The sequence below is a fragment of the Lolium perenne genome, chromosome 4, assembly GCF_019359855.2.
Source record: "Lolium perenne isolate Kyuss_39 chromosome 4, Kyuss_2.0, whole genome shotgun sequence".
Lineage (NCBI taxonomy): Eukaryota > Viridiplantae > Streptophyta > Magnoliopsida > Poales > Poaceae > Lolium > Lolium perenne.
The window spans coordinates 22,395,139-22,421,740 of NC_067247.2; the positions used below are offsets into that span (position 1 = coordinate 22,395,139).

The 26,602-nt window shown below is 51.5% G+C and overlaps 2 protein-coding genes across 2 annotated transcripts; one reads left to right on the top strand and one right to left on the bottom strand.

The window, feature by feature from the left end:
• Positions 1-5,201: 5,201 nt before the first annotated feature.
• On the bottom strand, positions 5,202-8,413 carry LOC127291882 (G-type lectin S-receptor-like serine/threonine-protein kinase At1g34300). Its single transcript, XM_051321200.2, has one exon. It carries the CDS (start codon positions 8,196-8,198, stop codon positions 5,604-5,606), a length of 2,595 nt encoding a protein of 864 aa, XP_051177160.1. The 5' UTR covers positions 8,199-8,413; the 3' UTR covers positions 5,202-5,603.
• Positions 8,414-20,756: 12,343 nt separating this feature from the next.
• On the top strand, positions 20,757-21,310 carry LOC139830818 (uncharacterized). The gene is made up of 2 exons (XM_071819631.1): positions 20,757-20,786; positions 20,861-21,310. The coding sequence occupies exon 2, from the start codon at positions 20,891-20,893 to the stop codon at positions 21,254-21,256; it is 366 nt and encodes a 121-aa protein (XP_071675732.1). The 5' UTR covers positions 20,757-20,786; positions 20,861-20,890; the 3' UTR covers positions 21,257-21,310.
• The last annotated feature ends 5,292 nt before the right edge of the window (positions 21,311-26,602 follow it).

A 26,602-nucleotide genomic window follows, 5' to 3' on the forward strand; every position in this document is an offset into this window, starting at 1 on the left:
GGATGGGTCCTCAGCATTCAGGGCATCTCCATCGGCCAGGCCTTGACGACGTTGAAAAGTGGACGCGAAATGTCGTTTGCGTCGCCGCTCACGGACATATTTTGTCCGTCGTCTGCTTAAGGTTTCAGGTGTGCTCCCACCGGGGCGGCCCATTTTTTGAATTGCAACATAGTACAAACATTGAAAGTAGTACATAAAAATGCATAAAAACTATACAAAGTAGATCCATAGGCATAGACTACTTGCTTCCTGACGGGCCGGCACCGTCGTTGCGTCGCTCCGTCGCCTGCTTCTCCGCCGCCTCCCGCGCGGCCGCTATGGCTCGGTGCGCCGCCGCGTCCTCTTGCAGGCACTGCTCCAGCCTCGCGTTGGCGGCCTCGTCCTTGAGCGTCTCAAAAGACTCGACGAGGGCCCGCTGCTCCGCCGCCCTCTCCTCCGGCGTAGCCGCATCAGGGTCATCGGATGACCAAGATATCTCCGAGTCGAGTCCTCGGGCTGCAGCGGCAGCCACGCGAGCTCGTTGGCTGTTGCTCGGAGCTCGGCGTCCAACACCGTGTGGCCCGCCGCCCTCCTCCTCGCTTCTGCGCCGCGAGTGCCAGGGCCGCGGCGTCCCCGACCGGGTCGATGAGGTCGCCGTCTTTGTCTTCGAGTCGAACTCGTCGGAGGAGGTGGAGTGGGAGGTGAAGGTGGAGGTGGAGGCGCGGCAGCCCGGCCGCGTCTCGGCGCCGCTCATGGTGGATCTGCGAGAGGAAGCGGCGCTACGGCGGCGGCGGCTAGGGTTTGTGGGGAGAGATGAGATGCTCGCGCCCCGTATATATAGCGCGGAGGCGTGGCGACGGCCGCGCCACGCGTGGCATCGCCATTACTACGTGCGCAGAGGTAGGCGACGGCCGCGAGCCACGCGAGGCATCGCCATTAACGCGGCCGCATGACGCCGAAGCGACGCCTCGGTGCGATCGGCGGAGAAGATGCATCGACGCCGCGCACGCTCGCGGAAGCCGAGGCACGCCATTAACGCGGCCCGGCAAAGGCTGCGGCCGCGCCGCCCGAAGTAATGCCGCGGAAGACGAAGCGGTGCCGCGCCGCCACGCGGGCCCGTGCGAGGACCGGGCGGACATTTTCCGCGACCGCCGAGTGTCCGCGGAGACGCAAACCTGGCGCATATTTGGGCCAGGTTTGCGTCTCCGCGGACGGCCCGATCACTTTGCATCGCCCCGCTGGAGGTGGTGCCAGACGCATTTCCGGTCACGACGGACACAAACGGTCGCTCAGCGTCCGTTTGCGTCGCGCCCTGGAGATGCCCTCAACCAAAAAAGTGTTGATGGGGAAGCCAGCTGAAAGTTCATCGTGGCAATTGGCAAATTGCAAGCGCCATGCCACTCATGACAATGAGAGCCCAGAAATCCAGCAGTGCAAAGTCCAACCAGCATTCAGCATCACCAGTTAGTCCGTTAAAAAATTAGAGCATCATCGCACCTCCAGACGTCGTTCCAAATACGCGCATGTTCGTGTTCAAAAAAAAAATACGCGCGTGTTTTTTTTTTTGAACACAAGGTGGGGTCAGCGACCCCAGAGGAGCAGTTCATTGATACACATGTGGCAGGTACAAATTGCAGCGAAGTCCTATGTCATCTCTTGCCCTAACAAACCTACTATTTGAAATAAGGACCTCACACTTTACAGAAAGCACCATAAAATTACATGAGAAAAAGCAATCGAGGACAGTGCCTCTGCCACCGGTCGCCGGCGAGCTCCAGGCGTCTCCGCCTAGCTCTAGGAGCTGCATGCTCGAATACTCCACGCCGACGAGAGGATTCAGCCGCTGGCAACCACCAGAAGACCGGGGACGCACCACTTGGTCCTCTGGAAGCGTCGAGCTCCAGCAGATGAATCGGAGGGCCTCCGATCTGGAGGTTGAGGATGGGCCACCATGCTGGCCAAGGATCATGGCGACGAGCTCGGTCGCCATGTGTTGCGCACGAGGTAGATCTTCTGCTCCAGGCCGCCTCTCCGGCGATCTGCCAAGAACGGCATCACCTTGACCCCCAGCTTCCTTTCCACCTCCATGATGGCGAAGAAAGGGAGGATCTCGGCCAGATCCGTCCAGATCGTGGGAGAAGCCAACGAGCTTTATTGAAGGGGGTGAGGAAGCGCCGCCGCCTTCCGCTTCTGGCTCCATCCACCGGAGCGCCGCAGAAAGCAGCCACACCACCAACAGCCACCGGGAGCAGCTCGGGCTCCGCCGTGACCAAGCCCCCAAGGGCATATCGCCATTCTCCACAGGGGTGGACCTAAGAAGACTGCTAGATCTAAACCTACAGCTACTCCTAGCTACTCCGGCGCCTATCCCTGACCAGCTCCGGCCGGCTATTCCGGCGGAGGAGGCCCTAGGGCGGCCCGGCCTCAAGCGGCGGACTCTCAAACCCTGTAGCTGCTAGAGAGGGGAGAGGGGGGGAAATGAGCTGAATTATACGCGCGTGTTTGGAGTGTGCATCCGCCTAGCCGCGTCCCATTCGGTCTCCCCTAGTAGTTTTTTTTCCTTTTTGCAAACTCAACCATGGTATTGCCTAGTAAAGTTTCAACACATAAATCAAATATAAGTTTTACAGTAATTAAAAATAAAAATAAAAATTCAAACAATTAAAATAAAATGAAGTTCAACCTCATCAAGCGGCATCTCCTTGTACGAGATCTTTTTGTAGTTACGAATGAGCATCTAGGTCACGGATTTCGGCATGCATGAGAGAAAGTCAGCAAACCCCGTCGGTACCTAGTGCTCAATAGCGGCAAAAGGACCATGGTGATCATACGGGGGATCATCAAACGAATCGGACTTACGCTCACTCTTGATGAACATGTTGTGCATGATCACACAAGCATTTATCGCCTACCACATCTCGTATTGAGACCAAGTAAGAGCATGATACTTGAGAATACATAATCGAGATTGTAGCACACAAAATGACCACTCGACATCTTTCCCGCAACTCTCCTAGCGCGAAGCAAATTGAGACTTCTTCTAACCTAAGGGCCGTTGATTGTCTTCACAAATGTCAACCATCAGCTAGGTTACCCTTTGGTATATTGGTGGACATTGATCTTATAGTTGCATTCACATTTATGTCATTGCGAGAACCAACCATGCAAAAATAAGCATACCAAATTCAGATGTCATAATCTGTCTCAGCTTCAAGTACCACATTGCAATATGCATGATGTTGTTTATTCAAACCTTGTCAAGCAATGAACAATTCTTCGGTGACCAATGCATGCAATCCATGCTTCCAAGTGTGCATCCGCCTAGCCGCGTCCCATTCGGTCTCCCCTAGTAGTTTTTTTTCCTTTTTGCAAACTCAACCATGGTATTGCCTAGTAAAGTTTCAACACATAAATCAAATATAAGTTTTACAATAATTAAAAATAAAAATAAAAATTCAAACAATTAAAATAAAATGAAGTTCAACCTCATCAAGCGGCATCTCCTTGTACGAGATCATTTTGTAGTTACGAATGAGCATCTAGGTCACGGATTTCGGCATGCATGAGAGAAAGTCAGCAAACCCCGTCGGTACCTAGTGCTCAATAGCGGCAAAAGGACCATGGTGATCATACGGGGGATCATCAAACGAATCGGACTTACGCTCACTCTTGATGAACATGTTGTGCATGATCACACAAGCATTTATCGCCTACCACATCTCGTATTGAGACCAAGTAAGAGCATGATACTTGAGAATACATAATCGAGATTGTAGCACACAAAATGACCGCTCGACATCTTTCCCGCAACTCTCCTAGCGCGAAGCAAATTGAGACTTCTTCTAACCTAAGGGCCGTTGATTGTCTTCACAAATGTCAACCATCAGCTAGGTTACCCTTTGGTATATTGGTGGACATTGATCTTATAGTTGCATTCACATTTATGTCATTGCGAGAACCAACCATGCAAAAATAAGCATACCAAATTCAGATGTCATAATCTGTCTCAGCTTCAAGTACCACACTGCAATATGCATGATGTTGTTTATTCAAACCTTGTCAAGCAATGAACAATTCTTCAGTGACCAATGCATGCAATCCATGCTTCCAAGCAGCCCCGTAAATTCTTACGCTTCATTTTATGACATGATACGTGTTTCTTCTTCATTCTTCATTTGACTCTTTCAAATAGTCTAGTCCAAACTTCTCCACCACTGCCCAATTGTACATGGCTTCAATAGATGTGGATGCAGCCATGTGTAGGTACTCAACTTTTGTATCTCTAGGAGCTTCGCATGCAAGCATTCTCATTGCAGCAACACATTTCTGATTGATGAGAAAGCAACCATTTCGGTGCAGTATTTTTTTCATCATGAAGTAGTCGTCATACGCTCCCACACCAAGCACCAGCGTCATAAACAACCCCTTGTTCATCCTAAATCGCTGGTGAAAATCCTTTGGGGTATATGAAGGTTGATTGCCGAAATAATTGGTGTACAGCATGGCATGACCCTTGATCCTTTGCCTTGGCTTGGTTTTTGTTCTCCCAAACTTCCAAACATGTATGTTTGTGAGCGGTATTGTTTAACTCATCCGCTTGTAATTGTAGAAGACAAGCTAGAATCGTCAAGTGCTCCTCTCCATCGGCGGAGGCATTAGCTTCCTCTTCCATGGATTGATGTAACATCATCTCATCATCGCTATCCATATTCTATAAACCAAACAATGAAGCAATCAATCGGTTGAATGGCAGAGAGAGGGGCAAAAAGCTGCATAAGCAAACGGCGGAACACCTAAGGTCGCCGCATGTTCTGTGTGGAGCCGAAAAAAGCCGAAGCGAGAGGGGAGGGGAGAGGGCACGGGCGGCGTAGATGCCGCAAGGTTGGTGCACGGCTGGGGTTGATTTTGGCGATGGTGGTGATTTCATAGGGCGGGAGAGGCAAAGTGGTGGGAGAAATGAGCTTGATTGCTACTATGTGGTAGCGGTTATAGTTATCCTACCTAGGTACATCAGCGACTTATGTTCGACGCGCTCTATGGTAATGCCGCCCATGCTATTGGGCCGCGTCGGACAGAAAGCCAATTTGAAACGGTTGCGATTTTCTGTCAGGCGCGCACACACAAACGCTTTTGGGCACCATCTGGGGAACGTGACTAGGAAGCTTGTGCATCTGAAATCATCTCAAAAGACAAAATTCTGCATCTGAAACTCGCAACATAAATTTACCCTCCATGGCTCCATGCTACGGTACACTTGCAACGGTTTGAATTATTTGTACAAATTACAATGATTCCGAGGAATCAAGCTTTTTAATCTAATTCTGCTACTTACAAATTGCCGCTATTTGGATCGTCCCCCACATCCATACTTCTGAAGTATACTGTAGTATGTGTCTGAAAATCTCGTAGGCTGTGAAGAACACTTAATTTTTAGTGAGGCAGCTTCCATGCTCCACTATAACAGAAGGACAATGGAGCAGCCTATCAATTCCCTAATCGCTCAATGATCTGTGCAGCTTCTCTTGGAACGGATCACAGAAGCAAATCATTTTCTATCGTTTTGCCGCCTCATTTTTGCTGTTCTTCAGAACAGGAACAGGAGAAGATCGGCACAGGCAATTTCTTTACATTGTCATGTACGGCTCCGACGAGCGCAGCGGGAGCGACGCGATCTCGCGGTTCCTGGCGGACGCCGATCGCCCCACGGCGATCTCCTTCTCCAGATTCGGCGACGGCACAGGCGGCGCCGGCGCCGACGACGAGGCGAACGTGGACGCCATGCTGCTGCTGACGCCGCTGGTGGCCGTGGTGGCGGTGAGGAAACTGTCGGATGACTTGGGCGGCGGCGGCCTCTCGAGCTCCATGACCCCCTCCAGCATCTGCACCACCTTCCCCATGGTGGGCCGCTGCGACGGCTGCTCCTGGATGCACCAGAAGCTGACCTGCAGCGCGCGCTCCACCTGGTCCATGTCGGCGTCCCCGGCGAGCCGCCTGTCGATGATGCCGGCCACGTTCCCCCTCTCGTACTCCTCGTAGGCCCACACCGAGAACTTCTTCCGGTCGGTGTCGTCGGCGATGTCGAAGTTGCGGCGGCCGCCGATGGTCTCCAGCAGGACCATCCCGTAGCTGTAGACGTCGGACTTGACGGTGATGGGCAGGTTGGCGAGCCACTCCGGCGCGAGGTACCCCCGCGTGCCGCGCACGCTGGTGAGCGTGCGGTGGCGGTGGTCCTTTGGGTTGATGAGCTTGGCGAGGCCGAAGTCGGAGACCTTGGCGTTGTGGTGCTCGTCCAGCAGGATGTTCTCCGGCTTGATGTCGCAGTGCACGATGCAGTCGCGGCACTCCTCGTGCAGGTACGTGATGCCGCGCGCCGTGCCGACGGCGACGGCGAAGCGCGTGGACCAGGGCATGGCCTTGGCGTTGGTGTTGTCGCCGCCGGTGGCGGTGGAGAAGAGGAAGGAGTCGAGGGAGCCGTTCTTCATGAACTCGTAGACGAGCAGGCGGTGTCGGCCCTCGGAGCAGAAGCCGATGAGGCGGACGAGGTTGAGGTGGTGCGTGCTGCTGATGGTGGCCACCTCCATCCGGAACTGCTTCTCCCCCTGCTCGATCCCCTCCAGCTGCTTCACCGCCACCACGGTGCGGTTGGCCAGCACGCCGCGGTACACGGCGCCGAAGCCGCCGGCGCCCAGCTTCTCCTTGAAGCCCTTGGTGGAGCGCTGCAGCTCGCGGTAGGAGAACTGGACCGGCGCGCCGGACGCGTACTCCAGCAGCGCGTACTGCGCCGACGCCGCGCCGTACTTGGGGCTGTTCCGGCACAGCACCCACCAGAGCACCCACTCGGCGAGCACCAGCCCGGACACGACGCCGAGGACGACCAGCACGACGACCCAGGACCTTAGGCCGGAGTTGCGCGACGACGAGGAGCCGCTGCCCGCGCCGCCGAGGGGCGGGTTGGGCACGCCGGGGAAGCAGACCTTGACGAAGGAGGTGCTCGGGAGCGAGGCGGACTGGTAGGCGCTGACGAAGGTGGAGACCTTGAGGAAGCAGAGCCCGGAGCCGTCGGCGAGCGCGGTGGAGGCGACGCAGGAAGTCCCCGAGAGGCAGTTGAGGCGGCATGCGGTGATGCCGACGAAGAACTGCTCCGTGTTGATCTCGGGCGTGTAGGTGAGGAACTGCGTGTTGTCGAGCTCGAGCATGGTGGAGTTGCCGGGGCAGCTGGCGAGGTCGACCTTCCGCGTGCACCCTTCCCGCGGGTTGGCCGGGTTGCTGGGCTGGAAGTTCTGCGACGGGCAGCCGCACACCGGCGCCGTCCCGTTGTAGCCGCACACGCCCATGTTGCCGCAGTAGCCGAACACCTGGCACTGGTCGGCCACGGCGGACCACTGCTCCGCCGCCGTGCCGCTGCCGCGGGCCGCGCTGTAGGCGCGGAAGTTGCCGTCGGAGTCGAGGCGCACGAAGCGCAGCATGTCGCCGCTCTCGCCGTAGTTGCTGCTGTAGGCGACGACGACCGGGGTGGCGAGCGTGCCGTCGGCGATGGAGACGATGCCGTTGGTCTGCATGGTGAGCGCGGGGGAGCTGAGCGTGCGGTTGGCGGTGAAGGAGGCGTTGTAGCCCCGGTTGAAGTAGGTGATGGTGGCGGCGCCGCGCCGGGCCCAGCGGAGCGTGAGGTTGCCCGAGGCCCTTTCGAGGGTGAAGACGTAGTCGCCGGAGGTGAGGTTCGTGCCGGAGGAAAAGGTCTGGGACATGACGACGGTGTCCGTGGGGTGGTCGAAGGACTGCCAGACGGCGCCGCCGGAGGAGTTCTTGAGGACGAGGTTGCCGCTCTCCTGGACGGCCGCGGCGGTGACGCCCTGGTTGGCGGTGTTGGAGGACCAGAGCACGGTGTTTGAGGAGCCGTTGAGCAGCTGCAGGTCGCCGGTGGAGGAGAGGCGGAGGGAGCCCCCCGAGTCGACGGCCGCGCCGGCGCCGGCCGACCAGATGGGGACGCCGCCGGCGTAGGAGACCGAGGCGACGGAGAGGGACGGGGAGGTTGGGGATGGACCGAAGGCGAGGGAGAAGGTGGAGTTGGGGGATAGCCATGGGGCCGAGTTGCCCGGCGTGAGCGAGGTGCCCAGGGGCATGTCGGCGCCATGGGAGAGGAAAGGGAGGAGCAAGAAGCAGCCGCAGCAGAGGAGGAGGGCAAGATCCCCTCCCCGTAGAGACGGCATGTTTCTTGGCATGGATTCCTGGTGGAATAATAAGCTAGCGGCGGCGGCTGTGTAGCTCGGCTTCCCCTCTTGTCATGGCGTCTTTGGTTGATTGATTGGAGCGTGTAGTGGTAATTGAGGATGTGATTTGGGACTTGAGCGTAGCTAGTGGGATGGGAAGAGGGAGAAGCAGGCAGGGAGGGAAGGGGATGAGCTGAGCACGAGGGAGGGTTGAAGGAAGGGAGAAGGAAGTAGCCGGAGCTGGGAGCGACAGTGACGCACATACACTGACGGATGTAGCCGGTTGGTCCTCGCAGAGACCAACGACTTGGCTGTTCGGTCAAAATCCCCCATGATTTTCTTTTCCGTGAAAAAGTCCCGGTATTGCAAGACCTGTCAATGAGGAAACAAGAGTTTGCAGAAATTGAAAATTTGCTCGTTTCTTTAAGATTTTATTTTACCCTCATTGGAGATAGCTCGGTATCTCTACCATGTACTACTTTTTTTTTTGAATCATGGCGCTTTATTGATTACTTAACATCATTACAAAGTACCTTCCGGATGCACTACGGAATAGCATCAAAAGAAAGATTACAAAAAGAAAGCTCACTATTACGAGCTTAACAGTGCATCGCGACATTCAACTGCGTCCAACATGCTTGAACAAGCAGACTGAAAACTCAGCGGCCAAGGTTTTGATATCGCCTACCATAGAGTCCACCATCGACCAACCTTTCGCCCGAGTTGACATCTTTTGAACCAGGGTAAGACAATCTGATGCAAAGGCCACATGTGTGAAACCATGATCCCTAGAGAGCACCGAAGCCCTTCTCATCGCCATTGCTTCCGCTAGTTCAGGGATGGTGGTGCCCTCTATCTCTTCACTACGAGAAAATTTGAAGGTACCTGAGTGGTCTCGCGCCACCACTCACATGCCCATCTGATTCTCGGCCTTGAAAACAGCAGCATCGACATTCACGCAAACCAGGCCAGCCGGTGGTGCTCTTTCTCACGGAATTTATCTAAATTTAGCTATACCTACGCTAAATAGTATTTAGATATATCCTAATTTTGACGAACCATCTGACACATTTCATGGGACAGAGGGAGTACTAAAAATATATAAAGATAAGGTACTGATTGTAAAAAAAATAACAGCTTGGTAAACCAAGCTGCTTCTTGGTGATAATTCAGCTGAACCAGTAGAGTAGGTGTGACCAAAATTTTCTTACTCCCTCCGACGCTACAATAAATCTAGACATGTTTTAGCATATATTTTGCCTAAATATATGGTAACTATTTAGGGCACGAGGGAGTGCATCCTTTTCAAACCTAGATAGATACTATAATTGTCCCATTTAGTAAAAAGAAGGTTATTGTACAAAAATAATTAGCGAAAGTCCAGGCCAAACCTAGATCCACCAAACACTGGTACATCTTGGGTCATCCACTCACATCGACAAGCTAATCACACACACACACACACACACACACACACACACACACACACATAAAATCAGCATTGGAGCCCGCTCCATCGAACTAGTTGACCTCCTATTAACGAGGAGAGGAAAACGTAACTCTCTCGAGCTGAATAAATTTGAATTATGTTGCGCGTCGCTTCGTCTAGTTCATGTTATGCCTTTATTTTTTTCTTCTATAGACATTGTTTAACATCCCTTGTGGTAGTATTTGTGCTTTAATGGTTTAAATGTGTCTCATTAGAGTTTAGAGTTTGCTGGATTGGGTTTCCTATTTGCTCTTTGGAGTAGAGATATTGCAACTGAAATAATGAGCAACGGAGATTAGGCAGCACAAAACAAAGTCACAACTCACAACACAAAAATTGTTTTTTTTAACGGAGACAAAAACTTGGCCTCATCTCACTAACAAAGAATATGTTTGCAACAAAGATTTTGCATGTAAAAATTGTTGACCTTGTGGGTAAAAGAAGAAGTCAATTTGTGGTTCCTTATAGTTTTGTCGACCACTAGTGGAGCACAATAAAGATTTCGGAAGAGGGGAATATGTATATTTGATGGTGAAGACATGCGTAACTTAAGAAAAAATCAAGCAAATGTACAGCTAGAAGATACCATGTAGTATAGCTTAAAAGGAATTTAGCTACAAGTTGCATTTGTTATCTCTTGGATGATATCCAATCATATGGCGATCAGCTTCAATTTGGCGAATTAATGATCACCGAAGCTGACTCCTACCTAGCCATGTGGGAGAACAAGTGAGAACAAACGGATGCTCGCGGTGGTTACTCAGTTTTGCACTAATCAACTTCTAGTGGAGTATACCAAACGAAAAATAATAGAATGGTCAAGGTGTATTTGGACCGGAAAGAACAATACGAGTGACCGACAGCTGTGGACCCAGTCCATCAAGGCCGAACATCTGAACCGTCCGAGAGCCCACGGATGGCCGCGATGACCCAACGGCGGTGGCCGTTGGTTGGAAGCGTCAACAGGGGCGGCTTGGAAGAATAGCCCACCACTTACGTTCGACTGGTTAAACGATTGAACGAAATAGAAATATTTTACCTACTACTACTCCTATTATTTTCACTTTCTTGACTTTGAGGATCGAGCATTTTTCTTGTATTATGAACTTGTACGTCACAACAGAGCTCTGTCCACTGGAAACACCATAAACACTACGGGAGAAACTCCATGTGCCGACGGCCAGCCCATGTGCCGACGGCCAAATGTCGGGGCCGTCGGCACAGAGGCCCTCGTCGACCGGCGACGGAGCTGACCGTCGGCGTACGTTCACCGTCGGCACACACATTGTTGTCTACACCGACGGCCACCGTCAGCGCAACCCGGACCGTCGGCACGAAACTTGGCGCCGAAGGTCACCGTCGGCACAGCCACGGCCGTCGGCAGAGCAGCGAACAGCGGGCCCAGCCGTTAGGCTGTCACGGCGCCGTCTATAGTGTGCCGACGGTAGCCCACGCGCAACGGCGGCCGTCGGCACAGGGATCAGGTCCCGCCTTTCCGTCGTGCCGACGGTCACCCACGGCACAAAAAAGGCCGTCGGCACAGCAAATTGTGCACATTTTTTTGTTTTTCCATTTTTTTGGCACCAAAGAGATAATTATTAATCCCAATCATTTTTTTTGTTTATTTATTTCTCACTGCTATTTTGGCGAACCCCTTTGCGGGAAACCTATATATATGTATAAGGGCGGTATAGAACCCCTTCGCCAGAAATCGAACCTCGGAGGGGGTGAATGGCCCACACACGATACAAAATACTTAAGACCCACACACGATACAAAATACTTAAATAACTAGACTCACACACATACCAAAGCGCTTACGAACTAGACCCACACACGAACTGAAACAGTTAAAGAACTACACCCACACAGAGGAAGCAAACACTTAAAGAAACTACACCCACACACATGAACCAAAACACTTAAAGAACTAGACCCACACACAAACCAAAGCATTTAAAGAACACTGGGTCGACACATGACCCGCTAGACACACGGACTCGACACACACATATTAATCAGAGAAGTCGAAATCTTCATCCTCGTGGGGGTGTCCTCTGAAGCGGTGGTTGTGAGGTTCCACAACCACCGTTCATCATTCTCCCCATGTCGACGCCTCTCCTTTGGCGTACTGCTTCAACCTCGGCCTTCCTGCCGCTTTCCCGCCCTCCTCTCTCTCCTGTACGTCCGCTTCTCCTTCCGTAATGCGCGCGTTGCCTCGACGTCTCCGGGATGGTCTCTGCGCCACCGTGCCATGAACCGCTCGTCCGCCTCGGTGGTATCAATCCGCCGCCGGCCAGCCCCGTACCGCCGCGCTTCACCCCGTGAGCGAAGTAGTGGCTCGCAGTAGAGACTCGAGCTTCCGTCGAGAGACCCGACCTCCGGGAAGTTCATTTCGTGGCGCGGCCGCCAAACCTCCAAGCCGCAACGTCGTATGCGCGGGCAGCAGCCTCCTTCGTGTAGAAGGTGCCGAGCCACACACGCGTACCACCGGCGGTGATTTCAGCCGCGAAATGTCCCGCAGGCCGCAGGCGAACGCCGATGACGCCCGTGTTGCTACGGCGACGAGGAGCCATCTCAGCGGCTGCTCAGCTCAGAGGATTTTGTGGTTCTATTGGATGAGAGAAGTGATGAAGGGAGAAATGTTGCTCGTGCTGTTAGTGGAGAAGCCATGGCTATATATAGGCCGACGAGGGGCTGAAATGGCGGGAAAACATGGCGGGAGAGAATGGGCGGGAAAGGGTGGGCGGGAAAAAAGGGCGGGAGAGAAGCAGCGGGAAAGGGTGGGCGGGAAAAAAGGGCGGGAGAGAAGGAGCGGGAAAGGGTGGGTGGGAAAAAAGGGCGGGAGAGAAGCAGCGGGAAAAGGGTGGGCGGGAAAAAAAGGGCAGGAGAGATTCTGCATGTATAGGGGGGAACTCCCTCGGAGGTGAACCGGAGAGAACCTTGGGATCATAGGGGATGGTACTTGTTTCCACATGTACCTATGACCTAACCAAGCTCAAACGCAGGCATACGCCCACCGGGGGAACCCCGATGGGACGCAGTCAAAGGGGTAGACGGCGCGGTCAACAGAACTAGGGTTTCGTCAGAAATCGAGCATCGGACCTAGGGAATGGCCCCAAAAGTTGTGTGTGTCCACATGGCATGCACAAAAGTGATTTGAGATGGTTCTATATCCAATGCTACCCTCCGGGTGTGCCCGCTTCTCGGACATGGGGTTCCTACACTTAGGCAGGTCTGCGTGTATAGGGGGGAACTCCCTCGGAGGTGAACCGGAGAGAACCTTGGGATCATAGGGGATGGTACTTGTTTCCACATGTACCTATGACCTAACCAAGCTCAAACGCAGGCATACGCCCACCGGGGGAACCCCGATGGGACGCAGTCAAAGGGGTAGACGGCGCGGTCAACAGAACTAGGGTTTCGTCAGAAATCGAGCATCGCACCTAGGGAATGGCCCCAAAAGTTGTGTGTGTCCACATGGCATGCACAAAAGTGATTTGAGATGGTTCTATATCCAATGCTACCCTCCGGTGTGCCCGCTTCTCGGACATGGGGTTCCTACACTTAGGCAGATTCTGCGTGTATAGGGGAACTCCCTCGGAGGTGAACCGGAGAGAACCTTGGGATCATAGGGATGGTACTTGTTTCCACATGTACCTATGACCTAACCAAGCTCAAACGCAGGCATACGGCCACCGGGGAACCCCGATGGGACGCGATCAAAGGGGTAGACGGCGCGGTCAACGTAACTAGGGTTTCGTCGTAAATCGAGCATCGGACCTAGGGAATGGCCCCAAAAGTTGTGTGTGTCCACATGGCATGCACAAAAGTGATTTGAGATGGTTCTATATCCAATGCTACCCTCCGGGTGTGCCCGGCTTCTCGGACATGGGGTTCCTACACTTAGGCGGGTCTGCGTGTATAGAGGGAACTCCCTCGGAGGTGAACCGGAGAGAACCTTGGGATCATAGGGGATGGTACTTGTTTCCACATGTACCTATGACCTAACCAAGCTCAAACGCAGGCATACGCCCACCGGGGGAACCCCGATGGGACGCAGTCAAAGGGGTAGACGGCGCGGTCAACAGAACTAGGGTTTCGTCAGAAATCGAGCATCGCACGTAGGGAATGGCCCCAAAAGTTGTGTGTGTCCACATGGCATGCACAAAAGTGATTTGAGATGGTTCTATATCCAATGCTACCCCCTCCGGGTGTGCCCGGCTTCTCGGACATGGGGTTCCTACACTTAGGCAGATTCTGCGTGTATAGGGGGGAACTCCCTCGGAGGTGAACCGGAGAGAACCTTGGGATCATAGGGGATGGTACTTGTTTCCACATGTACCTATGACCTAACCAAGCTCAAACGCAGGCATACGCCCACCGGGAACCCCGATGGGACGCGATCAAAGGGGTAGACGGCGCGGTCAACGTAACTAGGGTTTAGTCAGTAATCGAGCATCGCACCTAGGGAATGGCCCCAAAAGTTGTGTGTGTCCACATGGCATGCACAAAAGTGATTTGAGATGGTTCTATATCCAATGCTACCCTCCGGGTGTGCCCGGCTTCTCGGACATGGGGTTCCTACACTTAGGCGGTCTGCGTGTATATGGAACTCCCTCGGAGGTGAACCGGAGAGAACCTTGGGATCATAGGGTATGGTACTTGTTTCCACATGTACCTATGACCTAACCAAGCTCAAACGCAGGCATACGCCCACCGGGGAACCCCGATGGGACGCGATCAAAGGGGTAGACGGCGCGGTCCAACGTAACTAGGGTTTCGTCGAAATCGAGCTTCGGAACTAGGGAATGGCCCCAAAAGTTGTGTGTGTCCACATGGCATGCACAAAAGTGATTTGAGATGGTTCTATATCCAATGCTACCCCTCCGGGTGTGCCCGCTTCTCGGACATGGGGTTCCTACACTTAGGCGGTTCTGCGTGTATAGGGGGAACTCCCTGAGGTGAACCGGAGAGAACCTTGGGATCATAGGGGATGGTACTTGTTTCCACATGTACCTATGACCTAACCAAGCTCAAACGCAGGCATACGCCCACCGGAACCCCGATGGGACGCGATCAAAGGGGTAGACGGCGCGGTCAACGTAACTAGGGTTTCGTCGTAAATCGAGCATCGCACCTAGGGAATGGCCCCAAAAGTTGTGTGTGTCCACATGGCATGCACAAAAGTGATTTGAGATGGTTCTATATCCAATGCTACCCCCTCCGGTGTGCCCGGCTTCTCGGACATGGGGTTCCTACACTTAGGCGGGTTACTGCGTGTATAGGGGGAACTCCCTCGGAGGTGAACCGGAGAGAACCTTGGGATCATAGGGTATGGTACTTGTTTCCACATGTACCTATGACCTAACCAAGCTCAAACGCAGGCATACGCCCACCGGGGAACCCCGATGGGACGCGATCAAAGGGGTAGACGGCGCGGTCAACGGAACTAGGGTTTCGTCGTAAATCGAGCATCGGACCTAGGGAATGGCCCCAAAAGTTGTGTGTGTCCACATGGCATGCACAAAAGTGATTTGAGATGGTTCTATATCCAATGCTACCCCCTCCGGTGTGCCCGGCTTCTCGGACATGGGGTTCCTACACTTAGGCGGATTCTGCGTGTATAGGGGGAACTCCCTCGGAGGTGAACCGGAGAGAACCTTGGGATCATAGGGTATGGTACTTGTTTCCACATGTACCTATGACCTAACCAAGCTCAAACGCAGGCATACGCCCACCGGGGGAACCCCGATGGGACGCAGTCAAAGGGGTAGACGGCGCGGTCAACAGAACTAGGGTTTCGTCAGAAATCGAGCATCGCACCTAGGGAATGGCCCCAAAATTTGTGTGTGTCCACATGGCATGGAAAAAGTTATTTGAGATGGTTCTATATCCAATGCTACCCCTCCGGTGTGCCCGGCTTCTCGGAAGAGATGGGGTTCCTACACTTAGGCAGATTCTCAGCATGTATAGGGGGGAACTCCCTGAGGTGAACCGGAGAGAACCTTGGGATCATAGGGGATGGTACTTGTTTCCACATGTACCTATGACCTAACCAAGCTCAAACGTAGGCATACGCCCACCGGGGACCCCGATGGGATGCAGTCAAAGGGGTAGACGGCGCGGTCAACAGAACTAGGGTTTCGTCAGAAATCGAGCATCGGACCTAGGGAATGGCCCCAAAAGTTGTGTGTGTCCACATGGCATGCACAAAAGTGATTTGAGATGGTTCTATATCCAATGCTACCCCCTCCGGGTGTGCCCGGCTTCTCGGAGATGGGGTTCCTACACTTAGGCGCATTCTGCATGTATAGGGGGGAACTCCCTCGGAGGTGAACCTGAGAGAACCTTGGGATCATAGGGGATGGTACTTGTTTCCACATGTACCTATGACCTAACCAAGCTCAAACGTAGGCATACGCCCACCGGGGACCCCCGATGGGATGCGATCAAAGGGGTAGACGACGCGGTCCAACGTAACTAGGGTTTCGTCGGAAATCGAGCATCGGACCTAGGGAATGGCCCCAAAAGTTGTGTGTGTCCACATGGCATGCACAAAAGTGATTTGAGATGGTTCTATATCCAATGCTACCCCCTCCGGGTGTGCCGGCTTCTCGGAGATGGGGTTCCTACACTTAGGCATTCTGCATGTATAGGGGGAACTCCCTGAGGTGAACCGGAGAGAACCTTGGGATCATAGGGGATGGTACTTGTTTCCACATGTACCTATGACCTAACCAAGCTCAAACGTAGGCATACGCCCACGGGGACCCCGATGGGATGCGATCAAAGGGGTAGACGACGCGGTCAACAGAACTAGGGTTTCGTCAGAAATCGAGCATCGGACCTAGGGAATGGCCCCAAAAGTTGTGTGTGTCCACATGGCATGCACAAAAGTGATTTGAGATGGTTCTATATCCAATGCTACCCCCTCCGGGTGTGCCCGGCTTCTCGGAGATGGGGTTCCTACACTTAGGCGGTCTGCATGTATAGGGGGAACTCCCTGAGGTGAACCGGAGAGAACCTTGGGATCATAGGGGATGGTACTTGTTTCCACATGTACCTATGACCTAACCAAGCTCAAACGTAGGCATACGCCCACCGGGGACCCCCGATGGGATGCGATCAAAGGGGTAGACGACGCGGTCCAACGTAACTAGGGTTTCGTCGTAAATCGAGCATCGGACCTAGGGAATGGCCCCAAAAGTTGTGTGTGTCCACATGGCATGCACAAAAGTGATTTGAGATGGTTCTATATCCAATGCTACCCCCTCCGGGTGTGCCCGGCTTCTCGGAGATGGGGTTCCTACACTTAGGCGGTCTGCATGTATAGGGGGAACTCCCTGAGGTGAACCGGAGAGAACCTTGGGATCATAGGGGATGGTACTTGTTTCCACATGTACCTATGACCTAACCAAGCTCAAACGTAGGCATACGCCCACCGGGGGACCCCCGATGGGATGCAGTCAAAGGGGTAGACGGCGCGGTCAACAGAACTAGGGTTTCGTCAGAAATCGAGCATCGGACCTAGGGAATGGCCCCAAAATTTGTGTGTGTCCACATGGCATGCACATGTACCTATGACCTAACCGTCGACACACTTTGAGGATGGACAAAGGAGGTCTAACTAGAAGACAACAAACATGCATAGATAGGAGTCCGCAACCATTTTTACATTAGAAAGTGTGTTAGTCGGGGTTGAACTTGAGACCTCCCGACTCTTATATTATATTGAATTAATGCACTAGCTAATAATTCAAACGGTTAGAAAGGACTAGGCTATATATTTTAGCGGGCGATAAATGAGCATGGATGAGCACCGAGGAGAAGAACATGTGCGGTGTAGCCGTAAATCCTAAACCTTGGTATTCTTGGCTTGAAGTTTTGATAAAAAACATTTATATAAATATTTGTATGCATAAACACAACAATAATACAAATATAAAAAGATTATAAAAAAAAAAAAAAAAAAAAAAAAAAAGGTGTGCCGACGGTGACCGTCGGCACAAGCTGGCCGTCGGCACAGAACCCCACTTAAGTGGGGTCGCCGCGCGCCGCCCGGCCTCCTCCCCACCCACGCCCTTCCCCCCGCGCCCCCGCCTCCCCCCCGCGCGCGCCGCCGCCGCCCTGCCCCAGCGCCGCCGCCCGTCCTCCCGCCGCCCTGCGCGCACGCCACGCCACATGTGCGCCGCTGCCGCCTGCCGCCTGCCCGCCGCACTGCGCCCTCCCGGCCCGCGCCCACGCCACGCCCCGCCCAGCCGCCTTCCTCGACCCGCCGCCACGCCCCAGCGCGCCGCCGTCCTCCGGCCGCCGCCCACGCCTTGCCCGCCGCCGCCACTGCCCGCCGCCCTGCCGCCGCGCCCACGCCCTCACCCGGCCAGCGCCCACGCCTGCCCAGCGCCGCCGTCCTCCGACCGCCGCCTGCCCAGCGCTTGCTGCCGTCCTCCGGCCGCCGCCGCCTGCCCCAGCGCCGTCCCGCGCAGCCATCCACCGCGCCGTCCCCGCAGCTTCGCTTTCGCCGGTAAGTTTCTTTTTTCCGCTTTTTAGTTTTTGCAATTAGGTAGGTAATTGTAATTGTAATGTAATGTAAATTTGCAAATTAAAATTGAAATGAAGTAAACAATTTGCAAATTGAAATTGAAATTGAATTGAAATTGAAATTGAAATTGAAATTGAAAATAGAATTCTAATTGTAAATTTTCAAATTGAAATAGAATTTGCAAATTGAACTTGAAATTGAAATGAAGTAAAGAATTTGGAAATTGAAATTGAAATTGTAATGTAAATTGAAATGAAAATGAAGGAATAGAAATGGAAATTGAAATTTTCATTGACAAATTTTTATTATTTTAACTAGGTACCGTAGTGAGCACCCCGCGTGACGACCCGGATCTTGCGGCGCATCTCTACGGCCGTCGACATCGCCGGTTGTTCGACTACTTCCTCTACAGCCGAGGGTGAGCTGAATTGCCGACTCCCTTCGCATTTTTTATGTCATTAGATTTAATTTATCCGTCAAGTCGCGTAACCTAGGTGTCAATTCCCGTCCGCATAAGCGTTACGCGGATAAATATGCATTAGTGGTCAAGATATTTTGAACCGTAACGCTTGTGGCATTTACGGGACAGTCGCCGGACCCGTAGTTGGGTACGTTTTCCATGTTACTGCTCGGGTGCGAGACAGGATTTCGTCAGCGCCTCCTGTTGTTCTCCGGATGCACATCCTCTCGGCTTTTTGCCGAGACGTGTATCGGGAGAGCAGCGGGGAGGTGCCGAAATTCTGTCTCGCACCCGAGCAGAACGTGGAGAACGTACCCAACTACGGGTCCGGGGCTGCTAGGAGCCCACCTAGTAGAGATGTAGGTTGATGCACGCGTTTTCGCCGGTAGAAAAATAAAAATATGATGCATTCAATTTCATGCTACTATTTGTTGTTTGTCACGCAATAAAGCAGGATGGCTGATAATGAGTGGATGTACAAAGTGGCCGTGTTAGTTCGACTCAAGTGACAGATGAATGGAAATGGAAGACCGATTTGTTAGTGAAGGAGTTAGCTCGTGGTTCGAAGGGGATTGTTCGTCCCGTTGCCCTTGCAATGTCTGCAGGAGGCGTCATCCTAAGGATATTCTAGAGATGACTAAACACCTTTGGTGGAATGGGTATATGCGTGACTACGACCCGCCGGTCGACTTTTCTCGGCACGAACGTGATAGAGGTGAGGTGATGCGGCAGCGGATCGATGGCAATGAGAACGATGGCATCTTAAACTTGCTAGATGATCTTCGGGATGCCGACATGCCGAGTTACCATGGGACGAACAGTCGAACCGGAGGAACCGCCCGAACCGGAGGGACCGCCACAACCGAGGAACTTCCGGAGGAGGAACCTGAGCCAACCGCGAGGGCCTTCATTGATATGATGGCCTCAGCTAGGAGGCCTCTATACCCGGGTGCAAAAATGTCTCAACTTGATGGCATCACGCAGTTGCTAGCCGACAAGTGCATGTTTGAGAGTACTCGAGCATCCTTTGAAAAGACTACGAGCACGATAGGTAACATGTTGCCTGAAGGTCATTGCTTGCCCAAGACCATGTACGAAACGAAGAAAATCTTGAAAGCATTGAAAATGGATTATGTAACATATGATGTCTGTCCAAAACTTTGCCTTTTGTTTTGGAAAGACTATGCGGATGACAAGTACTGTGCCAAGTGTGGTCACTCTAGGTATCATGAGGTAGATGTAGGCAATGGTCAGAAGAGGCAGACAAAGGTAGCCATAAAGATTCTTCGTTATCTCCCATTCATCAAAAGAATCCAGCGGCTTTACATGTTCGAGGAGACTGCCAAGCAGATGACATGGCATAAGACCGGGATAAGATTGCAAGACGAGAAGAAACGGGTACCCATGGTACATCCATCTGATGGTCAATCATGGAAGCGCTTCGATCAAAAGCACCCAAATGAGGCAAGTGAGGCTCGGAATGTTAGAATTGCGATAGCAACCGATGGATTCAACCCATATGGTATGTCGACTGCCGCGTACAGCTGCTGGCCCGTGTTTGTTATTCCGCTCAATCTCCCTCCCGGAGTCGTAATGCAAAGGAAGAACATATTCTTGTCGATGATCCTTCCAGGGCCTGAATATCCAGGGAAGAAATTGAGTGTCTTAATGCAACCACTTGTGGATGATTTGCACCACTCGTGGCATCACGGTACATTGACATACGACCGAGCATCAAAGAGAAACTTCATCATGAAAGTTTGGTTCCACTATTCGATGCATGACCTACACAAAGCCTGAGATTGTGCAGGGACTCGCCCCGGCTATGACGATAGATGAGTTCATGTCGGTAAGTAATTGTCAATGCGATTCTATGTACCGCGGCTAACTTGCAACTATATTGTTTGTTCTTCAAATGAGTTTTGATTTTGCAGGTTGTACCACATTGGGCTGATAATAATAAGAGGGCCGCCTTCATGGAGTTGGTCAAGAATTGGGTCGGCGAAAACCCCGATTTCAAGGCCGTGAGCGACCGGAACAAGGCCAACCGTGGTTCTCAGGGAACACACATCTGGGAGCAGCAGCACCGATCGCTATCGGGAGCGTCTGGTACATATAAAAATGGAACAAGCTGCATTTTTTTGATTTTCGATGATATGCATAACATTTGTTTTGTGATGCAGGGGAAGAAGCTCGGGAGGGAACTTGGTGAGATGGAAGCGTGGACGCACATGAAGCTGGTGACGCCCGGTCCGAACGAGCCTCGGCCCGCGCCTGAGATGTACTACGGCAAGGCCAAAGAGAACAAGGAAAGATACTGCGAGGAGTACGCCAAGCTCCATCCAGAGGTGGAGGACCCTATGACCGAGCCGGTCGACGAGGTGGCGATGATGCTGGCGGGGTCCGGCCAGCCGCATGGACGTCCTGCCTGCCTTGCTGGGGGTTTCAAGCCTCAGAGGAACTTCACGCAGATCAAGGCTACCCTCCCCTCCGGCAGCTACGCTACCTCCTCGCGGACTACATGCCGTTCTCGGGTAGAGGTTGATGTAAGTCATCCACACTTTCATCCTCTGTTTTGACTCTTGTTCCTGAATGGCTATGTTGATGAGACGCATTATTTCTGAAATTGTAGACTCAGCTCGAGGAGGCCTATGCGGATGGCTTACGAGGAGTATCTCGAGAAGGTTAAGGAGCATGACCTTGTGAAAGATGCCTATGTCCAAGTGGACGAGCAACCGGATGGCGGTAAGTTTCAATCTCTATGGTTGCAAAACATCATAAGTCCCCATGTTTGAATCTGAGCTATCTCTCCCGTTTCTTGCGAGTTTCACTCGGTTCATGATGACCGGAGTGCGAGAGGAACCACTCCCGAGCCACCTCATCCGGGCCGACGCCGGTGTTCCCGTCCAAGGAGGAGTTCTATATCATGTACAAGCGTCGGCGTCGCTGACCCCGGTAAGTTGCTAACTTGGCTAAGTTGCTAACTTGGTGTGACATGGCTAAGTTGCTAACTCCCTCCAACATGTAGGGATTGGGAGAATCCGGGAACGACACTCCTTGTGGTACGCCGATGCACCCCGGTCGCCATTCTCCTGGTGCTTCTGCCGAACCTCGGCATTTTTCTGGTTCCGGTGGCTCTCGTCGTGGTTCTACCTCCCCGAGCACCGTCGAGATACAGCGGCCTCACTTCACCCACTCGGAGCTAGATCGTCTGTAGCTAGATCGTCACTCGGGTGGTGCACCACCATAGTTTCTACATTGTACTAGCACATGATGACACGCTCCATCTTTGTAGTGGATCCGGTGTATGTACCATGGTCTTGTATGCTATATTTGTGCTATTTGTGAGATTTGATGCTATATTTGTGAGATTTGGTGCTATACGGTGATATCTCGTGTGCTATATGGTGATATATATGTTCTTTGCATATTCAATCCTATAATATGTGCATTTTCTGCGATTTTCCGAGCAAACGAGGCCAAATTGGCAAAAATCGTAAAAACTGGACCTGGCTGTGCCGACGGTGTCACCGTCGGCACAGGCCCGTAGCTGTGCCAAATGGCAGGGTCTGTGCCGACGGTGACACCGTCGGCACAGTCAGGCCCAGCGCGCGTTTTTTTCCAGTTCAAATCAGCACGATTTCCCGCCGGTTCTGGGAAAAAAAAAAATGAAACTGTGCCGACGGTGAAACCGTCGGCACAAGGGGGCACGTTGACGGCAGCGGCGTGACGGCGAGATGAGTGTGCCGACGATGGGCAGGCCGACGGCCACCGTCCAGCCGTCGGCGTACGCCTGTGCCGACGGTGTCGTGGTACGCCGACGGTGCCCGCGCGAACCCCGACGCCATCTGTGCCGACGCCGGTACGCCGACGGTGACCGTCGGCAGAGACGGTGCCGACGGTGAGCTTACCTGTGCCGACGGTGCGGGGCCGTCGGCCCACGGCGTCTTCCCCGTAGTGAAAATAGGGTTCGCTAGACACCAAATGGACCACTACGTAGAGTACTACGATCGAAGTATTATTCTGCAACAGTTTTGCGCTGACTTGGGTTCTACGATACATCATACAATCCAGCTACTCTGACTCTTAAGGAATTTGCTAAGAAGGTAGGGTACCATTTTACATTGTACTTCATTTATTTCCACTAATGTTTATAAGTAGTACAAAGGTTTCTTACTGTGCAATTTACTAGTGCTAGATGGGACTAGTAGTTGCATAATTTAATCCGTCGTCTACTCTATGGATGTATCCTCATTCCACATTTGGTATTTTATTTTCCTACTAGTACTCACCGGCCCATTAGTCGGACATTTAAGCAAAATGTAATTTAAATATGCCTACTTTCCAAGTATTTAATGTTGGTGGGAGTATTTTTTTACAATGGTAATCTGGTGCTGGACAAGGCCAGTGTCACGACAATGCACCTACTGGCAGCTCTCAAGGTGAAGAACGGGACGGATGCTAGGCAAGCGATACGCAAAGCACACCGTTGGATAAGGGGACCCACCAATGAAAGCATGGTGAAGGTGACGGTCAAAAGAAGCATCACGGCTATAGATCTCATCAACTTCTTTGTCATATGGGGGTTGATCGACACGAAATGGTGTATATATGATTGGTTACTTTACTTGTGGGTTGTGAAAGGAATGGCCTTTTATAATAGATGTGACATGAATGCTAATTACTCTAATATTTAAATCACATTAATGCAATATAATAGTAGATAGATATGCTAAAATAGGTAGCAATTAAGGGAATTAATTTCGATATATATATATTATTTAGGGTAGTCAAATACATATCTATTTCGGTCCAGCTCATTGCATGCAATCTTTTTTTTATTTATCACTAGTAAATATGCTCGTATAATCTTATGTATTTATTTGGCATTACTTCAAGCGTTGGCATTTTTGAGTATGATACTCGGGCGATCATGAGAAATTAATGCAAACATCACATAAACATATTTCAATCATATATTTTTTTTTATGAATCAAGGCAAGAGCTCTGCCGTTTTAATTTTAATTTCAGAAGAAGGAAAAGTTTGCAATGAAGCAACCTACAGGGAAACACATATCAAAGTCTAAAACTTGCTCGCTAACTCGAAGAAAAAGAAAAACCTCTTTAGTTAAAGACACATTTGGTAATTTAATCTTCCATCTACTCTATGGATGTATCTGTAGGATAACGTTGCATAGAAAACAAAAAAATTCCTACCGCGAGAACGCAATCCAAGCCAAGATGCAATCTAGAAGATGGGAGCAACGAGGGGATGATCGAGTCTCACCCTTGAAGAGTTCCAAAGCCTACAAGATGAGGCTCTTGTTGCTGCGGTAGACGTTCACTTGCCGCTTGCAAAAGCGCGTAGAAGATCTTGATCACGGCGCCACGAACGGGCAGCACCTCCGTACTCGGTCACACGTTCGGTTGTTGATGAAGACGACGTCCACCTCCCCGTTCCAGCGGGCAGTGGAAGTAGTAGCTCCTCTTGAATCCGGCAGCACGACGGCGTGGTGTCGGTGGTGGTGGAGAATCCCGGTGGAGCTTCGCTAAGTGTGCGGGGAAGAAGGAGGAGTAGGGCGGCTAGGGTTTGGGGAGAGGGGGGCGCCGGCCACTATGGGGTGCGGCCACCTTGTGGTGTTTTTGGGGTGGCCGGCCCCCTCCCCTTGGCCCTCATTATATAGGTGGAACACCCAAGAGTTGGTCTACAAGTCTTCGAATAAGACCCCAAACCAAAACCTTCCATATCACATGAAACCTACCCAAGCTAGGACTCCCATTAGAGGTTGTATTCCCACCTTCCCTTGGGAGGGGGTGGCCGGCCACCATAGGTGGAGTCCACCTGGGACTCCACCCCCTAGGGTTGGCCGGCCATGGTGGTGGAGTCCCTTCGGGACTCCGCCTTCCAAAGTGACTTTCTTCCGAAATATTCTAGAACCTTCTAGCACCTTCCATAAATGCACCGGGTCATTTTCAAACTCATAAAATGACTTCCTATATATGAATCTTATTCTCCGGACCATTCCGGAACTCCTCGTGATGTCCGGGATCCCATCCGAGACTTCGAAATCCATTCCATATTCAAGATCTACCATTTCAACATCAAACCTTAAGTGTGTCACCCTACGGTTCGCGAACTATGTGGACATGGTTGAGAACTCTCTTCGACCAATAACCAATAGCGGGATCTGGAGATCCATAATGGATCCCACATATTCAACGATAACTTTAGTGATCGAATGAACCATTCACATACGATACCAATTCCCTTTGTCACGCGATATTTTACTTGTCCGAGGTTTGATCATCGGTATCACTCTATACCTTGTTCAACCTCGTCTCCTGACAAGTACTCTTTACTCGTACCGTGGTATGTGGTCTCTTATGAACTTATTCATATGCTTGCAAGACATCAGACGACATTCCACCGAGAGGGCCCAGAGTATATCTATCCGTCATCGGGATGGACAAATCCCACTGTTGATCCATATGCCTCAACTCATACTTTCCGGATACTTAATCTCATCTTTATAACCACCCATTTACGCAGTGGCGTTTAATGTAATCAAAGTACCTTTCCGGTATAAGTGATTTACATGATCTCATGGTCATAAGGACTAGGTAACTATGTATCGAAAGCTTATAGCAAATAACTTAATGACGTGATCTTATGCTACGCTTAATCGGGTGTGTCCATTACATCATTCATATAATGATATAACCTTGTTATTAATAACATCCAATGTTCATGATTATGAAACTAATCATCTATTAATCAACAAGCTAGTTACGAGGCATACTAGGGACTCTTTGTTGTTTACATATCACACATGTATCAATGTTTCGGTTAATACAATTATAGCATGGTATATAAACATTCATCATAAAACATAAAGATATATATAATAACCACTTTTATTATTGCCTCTTGGGCATATCTCCAACAGTATCCTTAGATTTGGTATTTTATTTTCCTACTAGCACTACCACCGGCCATTAGTCGTAGATTAAATATGTCTACTTTCCAAGTATTTAGTGTTGGTGGGAGCATTTTTTGGGTGCGGGACAAGGCCAATGTCACGACAATTCACCTACTGGCTGCTCTCAAGGTGAAGTACGGGATGGATGCTAGGCAAGCGATACGCAAGGCACACCGTTGGATAAGGGGACCCAACAATGACCTAGAGTTAGCATGCACGGCACCACGATTATAAGGGCTGGTACTTGAACCCAGAAGGGGTATCTCATTATAATACAAATTAACTAGAACTTGTTAGAGGTCTATCTTCCTTTTCCTTTTTTTCAGAGCTCACTCCTAACTGGGTTTTCGAACTCCTGCTTGACGCGGAGATTGTATCGAAGGCTTGTGCTTCCATAGATCCCTAAATCTCAAAATAGTGTAACCCCCGAAGAGGTATCATGGTATCATTTAATCTCAGTCATCCTACCCCTAATCCCAACCATTCTTGTGTTTCACTCAGGAAGATACCTCTACGGTGGTTCACACTGTTTTGAAATTTGGGGGTCTATGGAAGCACAAGCCTGCATCAAATTGCTACCTAATTCATGTGTGAATCATGGAACAGACCTCGAGAGTGTTCCATATGGTATCGAACCCATAAGATCAACGCTGAAAATCCTCCGAAAATTCCCCAAAAATTCTTATATCGAGATCTAAGTATTTTCCTATCATCGGAGGTAATCATGGATGCAAATCAAGTGATGGAAGCGCTCGTAGTTGGTCTCTTTGGCCTCCCCGAGCGACCACACCTCTGATGTCTACGCCCCCTCCTTTTCCTGTAGACAGTGTTGGGCCTCCAAGAGCAGAGGTTTGTAGAACAGCAGCAAGTTTTCCCTTAAGTGGATCACCCAAGGTTTATCGAACTCAGGGAGGAAGAGATCAAAGATATCCCTCTCATGCAACC

Coding starts and splice junctions, on each gene's coding strand:
- LOC139830818 (XM_071819631.1), top strand. CDS start 20,891: ATGGAAGCGTGGACGCACATGAAGCTGGTGACGCCCGGTCCGAACGAG.
- LOC127291882 (XM_051321200.2), bottom strand. CDS start 8,198: ATGCCAAGAAACATGCCGTCTCTACGGGGAGGGGATCTTGCCCTCCTC.